Source organism: Dermacentor albipictus, chromosome 10, assembly GCF_038994185.2.
Source record: "Dermacentor albipictus isolate Rhodes 1998 colony chromosome 10, USDA_Dalb.pri_finalv2, whole genome shotgun sequence".
In the NCBI taxonomy this organism is placed as follows: Eukaryota; Metazoa; Arthropoda; class Arachnida; order Ixodida; family Ixodidae; genus Dermacentor; species Dermacentor albipictus.
Window position 1 is genome coordinate 37593256 of NC_091830.1, and position 16473 is coordinate 37609728.

At 43.9% G+C, this 16473-nt stretch overlaps 1 protein-coding gene across 2 annotated transcripts in view; it reads right to left on the bottom strand.

Annotated features, from left to right (window-relative positions):
• Positions 1-14731, bottom strand: part of LOC135911889 (phosphatidylinositol phosphatase PTPRQ-like) — a 39527-nt gene extending 24796 nt beyond the window's left edge. For both annotated transcript variants that reach the window (XM_065444236.1, XM_065444237.2), the window contains exons 1-7: positions 14402-14731; positions 11156-11238; positions 9411-9637; positions 8259-8564; positions 3076-3387; positions 2308-2601; positions 464-781 (exon numbers count right to left, since the gene is read on the bottom strand). In XM_065444236.1, coding sequence (XP_065300308.1) covers positions 464-781; positions 2308-2601; positions 3076-3387; positions 8259-8564; positions 9411-9637; positions 11156-11238; positions 14402-14488 — 1627 coding nt within the window. In that variant the 5' untranslated portion in view covers positions 14489-14731. The remainder of the gene's footprint in view (positions 1-463; positions 782-2307; positions 2602-3075; positions 3388-8258; positions 8565-9410; positions 9638-11155; positions 11239-14401) is intronic.
• Positions 14732-16473: the final 1742 nt, after the last annotated feature.

A 16473-nucleotide genomic window follows, 5' to 3' on the forward strand; every position in this document is an offset into this window, starting at 1 on the left:
CAGGCCAGTGCACTCTAATTTATGACTTCATGCTACTTGGACCGAAATTTTATTGCGAAGCCCGCCGTGACGAAAACGGTGACGTCAAAATCACCACGGCTTACTCGGCCGCCTCCCCATTAGCTTCTGTGGCAGTCGGCCAAGGTAGCATGACGTCACGGATCAAACTGCACGAGTAGTGATATCTAGAAGGCGTTGGCCAAGTATCTCAATGGTCTGACTTGCCCGCGAGGGGTCCATAACTTGAAGGACAACTCAGCACCATTCAAATGGACATTAGTGTATTTGCGTTCACAACACGTAAGAAGGGCTCAGTTCACCTGGGATTTTCTTTCTATATCTACTACGGTATACAAATTCGGTGTTTATGCCAGTGGAATAACTTCGTATTTTCGTTAGGTATTGCTCTGAATGGTTGCGCAAAAGAAACAACCTCCGTTCAGAATATCACAACTGAACTCACCACTCGATGTCGTAGACACAGCAAGGGCAGCCACGTCCCCCTCAGCAGTCTTTCCGTCCGGAAGACTGTTGAAGGCCCTGACTTGCACCTGGTACTTTGCATACGGTTCCAGGCCATAGAATGAGTGGTTCATTGTGTTCTTGTTGAGCGTCTTGTGGCGGCTGATTAGTCCGATGGCGGGGCATGTTCCAAGCTCAGGGCATATGCGCACGCGGTATCCGGCCAATGGACCAGCAGGATCAAGCGGCGCCTTCCAAGAGACGTCTACCGCCGTCGCCTTTGTTCTTACCACTTTGAGTTCGATGGGTCTGCTGGGATCTGCAAAGGTTGCGTGGGACTTCCTGATCAACCACTAGTCGTTCCAACAATAATCAAAACGGTACACTTCTTAACGTGCAGTTATATCCCTACGATAACAAGGAGAGTCATTATTGGCGCTTATTTATTAGCGCACGAGAAAGACGGCTTCCGGCTGTCTCTAATGCGACATATTGCCACTGAATTATCTACCGCTGCCTCGTTGAACTTTAATAAATTTCTTATAACAGCAGGTAGGTGGGACACTTACGCATGTTTCTAGACCGATTTTAAGTGACAAAGTAGCAGCTTGCTTTTGCAATGTCTTCGTTACGAGGACATGGAAGCATGTCGGTACGCGCCATCTGCTAAGTCACTTGTCTTTGTTTTGAAGAGTTCGACATTTATGCAAACATTCAAGCAAGCGCTCACCTGTACCATGAAATTCATTCTTTGCGTTGCGGAAGAAACATATGACGAAAGGAAAGTACTAGACGACACTAGCGCAATATTTAAGTACGCGTCACTCATTCCGTACAATTGTGTGTTTATTTCGTTAGGAGCCGAAAGTATGACTACTAAATCGTACCAACCAACCCATTTCAATGATTCTGATACCTAAAAGTGGCGACCTGAACATTCTAATGAAAAACAATAAAGAATTGTGCATTTCTGCATTCCTGGAATTTTCTAAACTTTGTATTAATATTTACAATTATTGGTCCGATGATGTAAGCAACTCATTAAAATCACCTTACTTCAACTAATCAAGAGTGTTGACGAATGGAACAATCATACTATCACTAACAGCCGAATTTAGATTTTACCACTGTCTAAACCTCAATTGTTTTTCTAATCGTTCCTCAGCGTGTTCCGTTACCAATTTTTTAGAAGCATTGCGACTACAGATACCAGCAGCTTTGAAATATTCCCTTACTCAAATATGGTCTACTTAAACCTATAGCACATTGAGTGTAAATTTAAGCTACTGTTGCCCTTTACACTCAAGCATTTCAGGAGTGACTTGTGATTCTTTCACGAAAATAAATATTACAACCATTTTCCCATTGAATATTTGCTCGACAAAGAAATATTCTGAGCTCTTGTGGCAGAAGAGCACTTTAGAACGAAGGTAACCACATTGCCCTAAGAGTGCCGCAATTATGTCTCTCCCAAGCTGTGTCATTGCCTCTACGGTATCCGGAGTGGAGCGTTGGTCCATCACGGTGATGTCGCTGGCCCATCATACGACTCTGAGTAGGCAACCAGTCACCCTCTTGCTCCACCACGGCACACACCTTATGAACATTAGTCACGCCCAGCTTTGACAGCAATGCTAAACGTATAACGACCAAGCATAAAGACGACGAATTCAACGCTACCATTCGTTGCCACAACTTGTGCGTCAACTGCTCAAATTAAAACATACGAAGCCGCACCCAACCATACTCAAACAAGTAGGACCAGTTGATGAATTTTTTTGTTTGGTTTGTGCAACTTCTTGAATGTTTCAGCAGATCACGAGTGTGTTTTTAAATTTTACTTACCACTTGGCCATGTCCTCACGCTGGTGCTTGATACAGCGCTGTTTAGCCAGGGTGACGAAAACTGCACGAGTGCTTTGATCATAAAGCGGTACTCGGTGTATGGAGCCAGCGGGGAGATTACCGCCTCCCGCACATTCCCCACGTCGAAGTTGAAGCAGTTCTTGTCTCCTCCGGTGCACCAGAATAGCCGGAAGTGCGTAGGAGTGACGTCAAAACGTGGTGGCAGGTCCCATGTAAGCTTCATTGAAGTTGAACTCACGGGAGTCGCTTTGAAGTTCTGTGGACCACTGGGAGCTGCGCACAATGGAAGGTAAAATGATTATCCGCCTCACTCTGTTGGGAGGAGATACTGAAGATAATTGCCAAGCTTGTAGCCTATTTTGTGTGTCAATTTGTCTGTCCATACACTAAACTTGAAATATATTAGGCAACCAAACCTGTAGTACAAATAACAGGAATAAGTGTTTACAAATGCAAAGAGATTGTGATAACTTATAAGGCTTTCTTGCGTATGCGATTTGTCAGAAAAAGTATTTGTGCGCACAAAATCAAAATGTTGGAGCATGAGACCTCTAAGTACTCTTTTCAGCAGCAATGGACTTTGAGAAATGGGCTGCAGGGGCCTTGATTATACTTTGCAGGAGTGATTGATCAGCTTAATGTGTTTCTATATAGCATGGAATAAACTAGTATTTACGAAGTTTCATTGTCTGCTGCCATGTTTATATAGCACAAGCGAGTCACTGAAATCACCAACCCGTGACTTACAGAAGGGCATGGGCACGACGGACCCCTTCACTTCTTCGCTGTACGCTCGCTCGCTGTCTGTGGGGACAATGTTGAACGCTCTCACGGTGACCTCGTACTCCGTCCACGGCTGCAATCCGGTAATCGACTGCGTGCCCGCGTTGGCCTGCAACACCTCACGCGTGCCCACATTGTCACCGTAGCAGCGGAGTTTGGGGCACCACGTCAGCACGTATCCGTTTATGGGGCCGTTCGTGTACTTGGGTACGCCCACGACGACGTTTACTTGCGACGTCGACACTTTGGTGAAGGACAACGAAGGTTCGGATGGGTCTGTAATGAAGAAGCAGACGAATTCGAGCGCTAGGTTACACACACAAACACACGCACCCCCCCCCACACACGCACACACACACATGCATGCACACACACACAAACACACACACACACACCACACGTACGCACGCACGCACGCACGCACGCACACACACGCACACATGGTTACGGGAGCACAAATACACGTACCAGCATCTGACCACACCAAGCAATTTGGCTGCACACTGCAAACAATTAAAATGCTCTCCGCTACTAGAAAGCACCACAGTCATTGGCACATCAAAAACAAAAACGGAGCGAGAAATATGGGAGGCGCTAGCGATAGCTAAAGAAAGAGAGATGTGGGTAAGCACTCCGTCCATCGCGCTTAGCGAAGTTGAAGTCGAGTTTTCTAGGTCGAACGGGTGCAAGTGAACGATGTATGCCTGGCACAAAGTATGATCGCATGGCCTCATCTTGTCATATTTTTTTATATCTCCCCCCCGCGCCATATCTACTTTGTATATAAGCGCGTTCTTTTAGAGTATTAAACAGTTGATGGTTTGCGCTACGTACGTCCACGTCCTGTCCTTCACTTAAATTCGTAAATGTAACACTAAGTGCAATATAATTTGAAAGTTTTCCCGGAAACACACGGTAATTACAGGAACGCTTGTGTGTATGTGGGTTTTAGTTATTTCATTATAGCCTTACAGAATAACATCTCACGTAAAATGCAGGATACAGCCAACAAACATTCCACAAGGAAACGCTTTTCTATGAGAATCATTTGAGAGCTTCGTGGCGACACTAGAAAGGAGAAAGCGGCTGTGCGAAGGGTTTTCTTAGGGAAGATATGTCTCACCCATGCACAACGCAGAACGATAGCGCATTGCGCTATGTTAAAGTGCTGCTGAGGAAAATTCGTAGGCGGTAAAATAGTGCCTACAGTTGAAAGGAAGTGTTGTGCGAGAACGCTAGAGTGCAGTAATATTGGTGTTTACTAAAAAGGACAAACAGCCAAACTTAAGCATCCCATCGTCACAATATACAAAGAAAACCAATTATTTATTTACTTTGTGACTCGTGTGTCTATTTGTTACTACTTCTGGCTAGCCTTATCATCATGCTATTGCTTTATGTTATTATGAAAAGTTGGCAACGCAACATTAGAGACCTTGCTCAAGTTTATAAAATTTCTTGGCTTGACTTGTACATCTAAATACGAAGCCTGAACAAGAGCTCCCATTTGCTCCATTATGCTGTGTTAGTACAGTTTGAATCCACCTTTCACAATGAGACGGCAAGTGTGCCTTTGACATAGATTTGTTTAATTCAACTGGCACAGTTGTATGCTACACTTGTCAGTACCACTTGGTCTTGTCCTTTCCTTCAAGTCTCGCGCTTAGCTTGCAGTAAGTTTCCAAAATCATGGATCACTAACTGGCCCACACTCACACTGTGCTGTGCATGCTACCATTCCATTCCTGAATGCGCTGGGACGCCGAACCTAATAAACTGCTGTGCTTGCACGTGATATTTTCTGCATCTAATTATTTGGCCAATCTAACACTTCTCTATTTGAGTATACTCTGATGTTACGTCCGAAGTAATCCTTTTTCTGCCGTCTTTGTACGGCCATTACTACAGTTATACCAATTATGCCACCTACCAGAGGAAGCACGGTAATGGGCTTAGAAACACTGAACAATAAGATGTTTGCTATCGCCACTTGTTCAATTCAGAGCTTCTCCTTGAGGCGACACTATCTCAGTTTATAACAGTGTCACTGCGCAGTGAAGTGGTCCCTGAACCATTTGTCATGTAAGGCGATGGTATTAACACGTGTCGCGAAGTATTACATAGACATAACGTGTGGTATACAATAAGATAACGTGTAGTATTATAACGAGATATATTTAAATATGCTCTGCTACATTCTCTTTAGAGTTTGACTGCAGTGAATTGGCAAGTTCTGTCTCGAATTGCTGGAGCTTAGTTATTTGAAGGCTTGCATTCGTATCAACAGCTTACGTGGAAGTCTGTCGGTTGCTGCCGCCCACGTGTGAGATAAGAAACGTATTTGCATTTGTCTTATCTCTTTCAAGCAGTTGCAGTCACCAGGGGAATACATAGAATGACATTTCCCTATGTCATTCAATCAACAATTGGCGCGATTCTATTGTCAAATTATTTGAGAAGAAAGATAGAGACCATGCCACAGATAATGGTCTTCATGTCACTTGTTCTGATGGACAGGTCAATATAACGAACACAATGATGACATCATTCTCGCATTGTCCATCAGGTGCCTCAGATCCCCGATTGCACTAGGCTCACATGTGCAGACAGCAAGAGCCGCAGGAGCCCTGGACTCAAGGCGCCTCCCGCACAAGCAGAAAGACACCTGCTTGTCCTTTCTTTTTTTTAAATAAATGTTTCTCCTCCTCCACTTTCATAAACAGCGCAGGCTTCCAAGAAAACACAAAAACAGCACACCCTCGTTCATACGTTATCGGACTCTATGGCTAAGCGTGTTGAGCGCGATCACCAGAAAATATGCTACTTCCGCTTTAGCACTATAAGAGTTCCTTAATGACTTGGCTCACAAAGTTGCCCATCAACTTTTCTAGTTCCACGTACGATTGCCCTACATTATAAGGTTGAATAAAATAAAGTTGAAACAGATAGTGCAGCGAACACTGACGTCGCATATCCATTGGGGTGATTTCCACCCAATCGTTATCGAAACTATTTTGTCAATACAGAAGGCACGTAAATGAATGTTGCTTAAAGACGAGCTCTACTATGCGCATGTACACAAACCCCTAATCTGAAACACGAACGCTGCCGAGAGGCAAAATTATTATAAACATAAAGCGCGGTTGGTTTTAAAACATTTTAGCGAGAGAGGAGCAATTGCACACATTTATAAGAGCATGATAATTTAGACGTCTTGAGGTCAGCAGATTCTACTAGGATGCCTGTGATTAGCGTGGCGAGGGCGGTATAAGGGGGGATAGCAGTACTTGGTTGTTCGCTAAAGTTGATGTAAAGTCAAAAGCTTTGGCTTTGGATAGCCGTAACGTTGTACTGTGACATTTATTTAACAATAGCGACTTAGGCAGAGACCACCGGAATGTGAGATGTACTGGATGAAGTTACAGGCTATCGAGCGGTACATCAATTGGCAGTGAAATAAAAGTTAAGCACCAGTGAGCCTTACATGCTAAGGTTTCCAAACACATAGCACCAGGTCACCGGCTCATTTCGTGGCCCCTATTTCATATTATTACAGAAAAAAAGCCACGTGATTGGTATACGCCTATTTTGGAGCACGGAAGTGGGCCCAAGGTTAAGTTGGTCAGCAGACCTTGTTCAATAGCGGCACATTTTACTAATGATTACTTTACAATTCAATTTAGCAATTACTTTGGCACACAAATAATCTACGCGAATACAAGAAGGACGTCTATTCCCGCTTTACAAAGCTTATTTGCTTAATTACTAATAGAGATATTGGGAGCGGGGAGGGGGGGGGAGAGGGAATGTCCTAATTGATCTTCCGTTACCACTCGTTCCCTATTCATGTAGGGGCCCGCCATGGTCAAAGGTGGTGGCCACGAATTAGCGTTCTTTCATTCTGTCGCCGGAGTCTCCACGTCATTTTCTGAAGCCCATGCTTCGAACGCAGGGGGTCCGTAACTAATACTGAAGCAGCGCGCTTACACCTGACACGTATACGCACACACAGAAAGGACATGTATGCCTATGTATGCTTATATTGTCAGATTAGATGCGCTGCTTCAATATTATGGCTCACCAACTAGTCAATAAGTATATTTTAGCGCCATAGCTGAACAACCGTCTAATTTTTGTAACCAACTGCAGCCTTGTAAGCCTTTATATGCTTATGTGCGTAGGTTTTAGTGTCGTGCAATATAACTTCTATGGCTGAGATGAATACCCTCAAATACGACAACTCCTGCCCGGATCCACGAAAGTACTGCCGAGTTATGCCTCTGAACGCCGAGCGAGAGGTTAAATTTAGCTCCGGTTATGTCAGGCGCGACGCAACAACGATGCCACCTCTGCACGTGACCCACTATCGAGTGATGCATTTCATTGATCTACACAACGATCTTAAGTTAGGTTGCGAAGGAAGTACCGTTGCAAAGAATTAGCGACAAGTAGTGTTAGATGTATTCACTAAATGCGGCTCTAGCAAGTTACCCCGTATGCTGAACGAACCGAAATACATTTAACGTAATGAAAAACGCAACTCTCATCTCTTGTATCTGCCACCGAACGAGAAAATACACCCTTTTCCTGAATACTGCATTAGTGATGCTCTTATTCTCGCTCATCTGTCGCCGCTTTATGTGTTCGATGAGAAACATCCGCTGGAAGGAACAGACACTAGTGGTGTAGTCTAAAGAGTTGCTCGAAAGAGGTATTATGACGCCTCTGCTGTTGTTCTTTGGTTTAGGCGCCATTAAATATACGCCACACAAAGAACTTCGCACGAGATGACAAAAACTAATGTTAACACTAGGCATTCTTTTCTATCGCAGCAAAACTGATTCATTACTCACTTCGTTGGCTCATATGACAGACAAGAGGATTTTCGAATCAGTGCAAATACTATATTTTAGTTGATGTAGGAAGTAAAATATGAGCGCAGAGTTTCCCGGCATTTAAAGTTTTCCAACTCGGGAGCCACTCGAGTATCAGTAGAAGGTCACAGTTACGAACTGAAACATGCATTTATGCATTACGTTACTTGAACATACTACTGTGTGTACCGCTAGGGACCTGAATATCCCATCCTGTACCATACGACAAGATGCGAACCCCCATTCGTGGCTTGATTATCTTTGGTAACTTACATGTGGGTAGGGTGTACTCGCTGAGTGATGCCTCGGTTCCGAAGAGGGTTTGCCCGGTGTAGGGGTCCACGTTGAAGCCGCACACGTATACGTTGTATTGGCGGAATGGTAGCAGTCCTGTGAGTCGAAAATTACGGACTTCGTTCCCGCGAAGTATCTGCTGGCTGGGCACACAGCTGGACGTCTGGCACCAGCGGATACGGTAGCCATCCAGCGGCCCGTTCAGTGCCGTTGGGAATCGCCAACTGACGTCGATGGAAGAAGGACTGTGCTTAGTAGCGAAGATCTGGTACGGCTGGCTGGGCGCTGGAAGGCAGCGAGGAATTACAGTCAGAGTGCGCCGCAACACAGCGTTGAAGCTCGAACAAAATCAACACTCCACAATATCGTATCGAATACTTTGTTGAATACTTCAGCAATACATGTTGCAGGCATGCTAAGGATGTTGGCTGTTCTGACATGACGCGTGAAATTATTGCGCGTTTCCGGGCAGACGCAGTATAACGAATGGTGGGAAATAAAGCTTGACATTTTAAGCGAGCAAAGAGTTCAAGCTTTAGGGCATGAACATCAAAAGTTTGGTTCCGACTGGATAAATTATTCACCAAGAGCAGTCGCTGATATTTGAGGAAACATGAAGAGATAAACGCACGCGAATGGCAAGAAATTTCAGCATTTGTGACGCCAAAAGACGAGGGACCTATTACAGAGAGACCTCAATATTTCAGCAAAGGGCACTTAATGCGACACCTTCAAATCTTGGTATTGCTTGCATAGCACACCTCGGTATGAAAAATTAGTATAGCTGCTATGAAAATTACCTACAAGTCCGGCAAGTATCTTAGCATGTTGCTGCTGAAGAGAGCATAAACGCTTCTTTATTCTGTTAAATAATCATTCGAACTATATTTTTCCGGTGAGTTTCTCATGCGAAACAATGATATTTATCGTGCCCCTCAGACTGGAGACATTTAGCCAACAAACTTACACTGCACTTTGGGAACTCCGTTGGGTGCATGACATGCCTCCATTTTGGGACTGTAGTTTTTTTATATTAACACTGTCGGACAACCGAATTTCACTACGTTTACGGAAAGCTTTGGTGTTGAGGCCAACCTGAGCTTTTTGGTATGAGAGAGGATCCCATCTTACCAGTAGGCGACGTCCTGAAGGTCCTGCAAACGGCAGTGGAGAAGTTCGAACCGGAGCACTGGGTCTGTACGCACATCGTGTAGTTGGTGTAGATGCTGAGGCTCGGTTGGGCTCTTGTGTAACCGGCCACTCCCGTAGTGCAGACTTTCGGCGTGTTGCTGGCCGAACATGTCTCACCATAATTTCCCAACGACATGCATGTGCAGTGCACAGGGTTTGGTATGTACCTGCGTGGTTTAAGGCGCTTAAGCTGTAAACGTCGTGAAATTGGTGTAAAAATGGCGCGTGGGCAATGTACAAGCACCGCAGACGCGCCCTTTTTCGCGCCACATAGAAACATCTCTAGCACGTCGTCGTTTCCTTGTTCTTTCGCACCACATCAACGCCGCGACAATTTATGTTGAAGGTAATGCAAGCATTATCGCGCTCATCACATGGACCAACAACTGGTTGTCCAAACAAGTTCCAACACCGTCTATTTTTCAAACAGTTCAATATGTTCCCAGCTCACTACGACGTCCTGAAGCAAAAGCTGTCTTCTACGATTGAAATATTGAACAAATACATTGTGTCTCCATGACATGGCGAATGCTCATCGAAAATATTTTGCGTCTGTGTTTCTGCCCAATGACAAAACTCCTCTCTTACAATAAAACATGTTTGAAACAGTGCTATAACTTGATTGGACGAAAAACAATACGTAAATATACTTTTGGCCCTTGCCTATTACTATTCTTCCCGTGTTATTTTGACACTGTTTGATATCATGTGTTCGAATTAGTGGTAACCATGAAGGACACTTCGCAACTTATGACATTTTCTCTGCCGTCAGCTCTGGACTGAACACCAACCCGCTTATGAAGCAAAGAAACACTACCCATCCGTCTGTTTCACAAAGAGCAGGTGACTGCTGCTAGCTTTGAAACTGTTTATTGAATGCTAATGCCAAAAATAAGTTTTCAGAAATGCACATTTATGATATTGAGCACTGACATAAGTACATAGGTAATATACAGACATTTATTTGCTATTGTAACCTCACATTGCAGTGCCTTCAAGATAACACAATGAAAAAAAGAATTATTCCTCACATTAGAGCTTACTGTTCTAGTCGGCACGCAAGCTTTACGAGCGTAAAGAAAAACGGCCTGTTGTCACCGTTTGACCCAGTGACTCTCAGCGAGTTCATCCCCTCTGTACAAGAACGTCTTGAAGCCTCAGATCTTCAAGATTCGTGTATTTGGCGCGCTACTATTAGTTGAAAACAACCTGAGCTATGTGGTCAGTATGTACACGTACACTGCGAAAGCCTTGGGTGCTTGCGAATTCAAGCATGTTGCTGTACATATGTTTTATGGTGCCACAAAACTTTCCCCAGGCGACAGCTTACATTCTTATAGCATACTCGGTACTTATCAGTACCTTGCCAAAGGAAGGCTTCATTATTACCAAAGTTGCTGTGTGCCATCCCCCCGCCCTCTCCAACCGTTTCTAGCGGAAAATTGCACATAACTACACATGTACGTACACATACACATGTACGTGATTAGTTTTTCTTTCAGAGTGAATTTTTTATTTTAAATATCAAACGCATTCTTCGCCATTCACATCATTCTACATTGACAGCGTCATTTATTCACTGTTCAAGAAACGTCAGTGCTATTAGTAAAGAAAACACGTAGTTTCGATTATGAATAAGTAGTTACGCTCATAATGGAATGAAACTCTGCGATACACTAACTTACTTTGTTACATCCCAACGGAACGTGATAGCGTTGTAAACGACATTTGATGCTTCAAGGTTCGATGGCTCCGGGCAAGTGGGGCCCTGTCAAGAGAAATCAGTGAAAAAAAATGAAGACTCACTGTTCATCGCTGAGAAAATTTTAAATGTCTATTGTAATATCATCACTCGGCTTTTTAGAGGTAAGCCTGCTTTTTATTACGTCGTACGCATCTCTCTGCCTGAAACCCGCGCTTTTTCAGGGTATTGCAATAATATATGCTTGAGACAAGATTCTGTTCATGTGGCTATGCATTGTACAAGACAAGTAGCTAACCCGTAATACTCACGGAGCAAGAGGAGTATTCGGTTACTAAAAGCGAACACTCTGTCTACACTGTCCGTACTAAAAGATACATGCAAGCATTTGCAGCAGTCAATAACACACACCTGGGCTGAACATGCATGTATTGGTATATTGAAGGGTTACTTAGTATACATGTGCTCATTTCTCCTGTAGACCGACAAATGTGCGCTATGCATGGAAGGATACTTCAAACATCACTACAATATACACGCGTGTAAGTCAAATGGCATGGAAATAAGATATCATCAAGCACACTTGACGATGACTATCGAAGCAGCCAGCTAACAAAAAAAAATTCAACAAATATCGCAAAAAGAAACATAAAGCTAAGCACTGAACGCAAGCAAATAATAATAATAATAATAATAATAATAATAATAATAATAATAATAATAATAATAATAATAATAATAATAATAATAATAATAATATGTGAAAATAGAACACCCGAAATATACACGCGATGAAAAGAAATGCTTAGTTTATAGTTTTCATCAATGATGAGATGACTACACTTTGAAGCGATATATCGTGAAAATTGTTTCGTAGACGAAGCGCGCGTCAAATTGGTATGGAGTGGAAATGCAGTATGATGCTATAATTTGGTGCAGATGCGGTGGCATTCACCAGGCTACCGTAAAATTGAATGATATATTTGAAATGAGAAGTTTGGGGTGAAGAAAATAAAATATTTTCAAACTAACAATCAAACAGTGTTGTTTTCATGTAGCAGTTGTGGGCATGGAAAACTTCATTGTCCTCTTTTCGACAGTGTTGTCATTTTAGCGATTTCGTCCCTAAATTTCATGAATATCTCGTCAGTTTAGTCACAAATTTTTTTATGTAATGGGCGGCGACATCAGTGACGGTGATATTTTAGCGACTTCGAAGTTAGGAATGTTGGTTTGAAGATGAACTTCTGCAATGGACTTCAGTAATAAATAGCTACATAGAGAGCTAAGTGGCAGAAATTGGCTATACGACGAATGGGCTCTGTGACCATGTTGAAAAGACGATTGCTTTATTATCTATTGTCTTCAAACTGCTTCACTACATGGTGGTTTCCACAGAAATTAAAGTGCACTCTCGAAATGCATTTGTTTATTCTTTACGAAAACAAATTCAATGTGTCTTAACGTTGATGGTTCTGCACTTTCACTGAATACGTTTCAGTGGTGTACGTTTGCAAGACTTGCAGTGAAGAAATAATAACAAGACCTGTTGCACTAAGTTTCATAGCAAGATTTAGAACGCAGGAGGTGAATAATAAGACAGGTCGACTATATAAAGCCACAGATATTGGAGCGACTGGACTTACTCAGTCAATCTCACGACTTTTGGAAGAAAAAACATCCTGCGTGGTGGTTTTGGGGAGATCAAGGGGCGGAAGCCAAACATCTTACTAGCATAAAAAGTCACGTGAGTATACCACTGTGTTGGCATATTAAACATCGCACACATGGCGTACTAAATTGTTGTGTACTTATGTAAAGGCCACCGAGATCTCGTCAGGCATTGTTCGACTGTTGTGTCGGCCATCTCTTAGACTATGTCTGATTATATAAATAAAAGGAAATATAGAAATAACGTGCTACCAAGTGCGCGCCTCTCAGTTCGGCTTTTCATTCAGCCGCAGTGAAACCTAGAAAACATGCAGGGATAGTGCGAAACATATGCCATTTCGTATTTGGAAGATCAGATCACGCATGTTTCTTTCGAATTACGGTGAATTTGTAACCTAACAATGTGAAAGTAAAAGCCTACATTCAGCGATAATTGCCCATAGTTATAAAGTACATTAGCAAAGTAAAAGTCAACTACAGACTGAAAATTTGATGTCTAGTTCAAATGACATGGACCTCAGAGAAACGTGAAACGTTTCGCTAAATGATTTACGCCAGGTTAGCTTGTGCGTTGATGTTAGGAAATGCCTCCATTTTTTAAAATTTTCTCAAGCATTTCATCGGCAATTTTAGCGACACTGCATCAAGATTTAACGAAAATTTAGCAGCTTTTATGTCTAACTTTAGCGGAAAACGTAAAAAAGTTATTGCAACACTTCTTTCCGACAACTCGTCCCCATGCGCAAATTTACGTTCACTGGTTTGACAATGTAATCAAATACCAACTCGTTTGTTGGTTACCTTGTGCGTAATTTTCCAATCCATTAACCACAACATGCAAGCTTCTTCACCTTCTTTTGTATAACATAGTAAACGTGGCATTTATGTTTCTTGGCACATTAACCGACGCCTGTAGAATAGGCCAAACCGATTTTCCACTCATAGTATCAAGGACAGTAAAGGCTTTTTTCGCGTACAACTTGGCACTACGCCGAGATTTCCGCATCCCTTTGTACTTTGCGAGCTTTCTTTTTCAATCGTGCTTCAGTCTGCGGAAACGCATTTAGATAAGAGAAATGGACACATTGTATACGTTCTTTAATATTCTGAACCTAAAAGTGCAAGCACATTGAGTAAGGGCACCTTTTTTCACATTTAACATTCGGAATTGTTACCATAAATTAGAATTTTAAAGGGAGACAACCACATTAGAACCAATTAGATGCAACCAAGTAGCGTTTTAAAGAGATACACCCGCCTCAAGTGAAAAAGTAAAATGTCCATGGCTGACAACATGAATAGATTAGGAATCAAATTTCTCATACTGGGCCACATTTTACGCACCTAGATGTGTCTTCATAGTCATCCTGCATCTGGGAGGGCCCCAGAATTATAGTACAAAAACGTGACAGCTTCTCATTGCTCATTCGTCTAAGCATATGATGATAAACGCAGTGCTTCGTTAAAAGAAATGTAATAATTTAGTTTTACAACGTCACAATAGAAGACCAGCTTAACCGCTCAAATATAAGGGCGCGGAAAAGGAAAACAGACTTACCTGCGCGTTACTCGTCACTATTACAAACGATGTAACAGTCGCCAGGACAAGCAGGTTCCTCTTCGCCATTTCAAAGCCCACGGCCATTGTCAATGGGTGCGAGCCTCTCACTGCCGGCACCACAGCGGCGGCTGCGAATTTACCGAACTTTCCTCAACTACCACGCTCGGGGCAACATGCAGTCAACTACGCCTGATCGGCCACGACCCCACCTGATCTTCCGAATAGCGCGGCTTTGCATATATACGACCACTGAGAGAAGGGTGCCAAGCATGCCTTCCCTCTCACCGTGCCGTCGCCGCGCGCACAGGGAGATAAAATTTCGAGCGCGTGCGCTTGCGCTCGCGGTGGCTCCCACCGGGGGTGACGCGACGCCGGAGCTGTTGGGCCAGTACCCCCAACACCCCCCCCCCCCCTCCCTCCGATTGCGCGGTGCACGGGAAACGCACGTTCTACAATCTCTCCGCTAAGGGGTGCGGAAGCCGCAGCGGAGGAGGCAGCAATACGTTCTCGCCCTGACTGGGTCTCGCGCGGGGGGCTCTTGGCGGCCGATACGCGGCCGCTGCAGGATCTGACAGGGATGGAGGGAGCGTTGCCGATTTCTCATTGTTTCGCGTCGGCCCCTGGGGAAGTCCACAGTGTCGAGCATGTTTGTGCCCGCGTGGCCGCGGGTGGTATGTCGAGTGTGGATAACCGAGGTTCGGTGCTCAGCGTACAAAACAGGCGTGTGGAAGTGCTAGGGTACTCTTTAACACTTTGGTGCACCAGCCTTTATTTTTCTTCTAAATATTAGATTGCCGGCGCTTTCTTTTTTGCGAAGCTAAGTTTTGCCAAGTTTCATAAAGAGATTTCACAAAATGTGTTACTTTATTTTTTTCCAACGAAGACAGCATTAAAAAAAATGTTCATGCACTTACATTTCGGGCAGGAATCAACAACGCCAAGCGGGCGAAATTGATTCCGAGCCCACCTCTTCCCACTGTTGTGCCGTACTAAGTGCACCACGTGGCTATCATCGAGGCCACGGGAGCTGCCATACTACGTGCACTACGTGCACTACGTGCACATGAGCGAGGCGACGGGAGGTCCCCCTTCTCCGCGATGAATAAAGAATTCGACATGGGAGGCGGTTTCAAGAAGCGTCCAGTCATGTCCGGGAGCAATCAAGAATTCGACGCTGGCGACGTCATCACCCTGCCCCGCCTGGTTCCTGCCGACGAGAGGTCGGCAAAATGGTTTCTGTGGACCAGGGTCGCCAAAGGGACCTAAGGGAGAACCGGCCCATTGTGAGCATAGAGAGTCGCTTCCAGCGGCCCAGTCGGTCTGATGCGCTCCTGCAGCTACATGTACGCTATCATCCACTATCTGTAAATATTGTATAAAGTTTTGCGTTTCTTCTTCGTCTGCGGAAAGAATCCGCCTTTCGTCCTCCACCCCGAAGTCACAACACCACCATACGTCCGTTGTGGTTAGCCCGTTCTTTTGGGATGTTACGCTCCCTAATTTAATTTAATACTGACTTTCAATGAACAGTTGATTTATTTCTTTTCAGAACACGCATTATCTACGCACCAAAGCTAAGGAATGCGTTTGTGCATCATTTGAGCTTGGTACAGACAAATCTTGAGTGTTTCGGTAAATTCTCGCAATGCTTCCCTGATGTTCCTGAGAGAGGTGGCCGTGCTAACGATGGTCTATAGAGAAACCCGTGCGTCTGCATTCATCATTAGCTTCAGGTATGGACTTAGGGCATTTTTAGAACATGGTAGTGACTGCTTTCGGCTCTTTTTTTTTTTATTCGTTGAAGGTCTACGCTCTTCGTCATTCTCATGAATTACCAATGGCGTTTTCCTGATGACCACCGGCGAAATTTATAGTATTTTTAGTTTCTCCAAAAACAAGTATGGCTACTCAATGGTTAACAAAAGCCGACTGCCACGTAATACCTGGGAGCTGGCTTCTATGCGAAGTTTCCCGTTTATCAGTGTGGTTTTCTGGGTCAGTTGGTGCATGCTGACAGTATAGTGCGTCCCTGCTGGAACCACATGCACTGATACCGATTATCATTACCG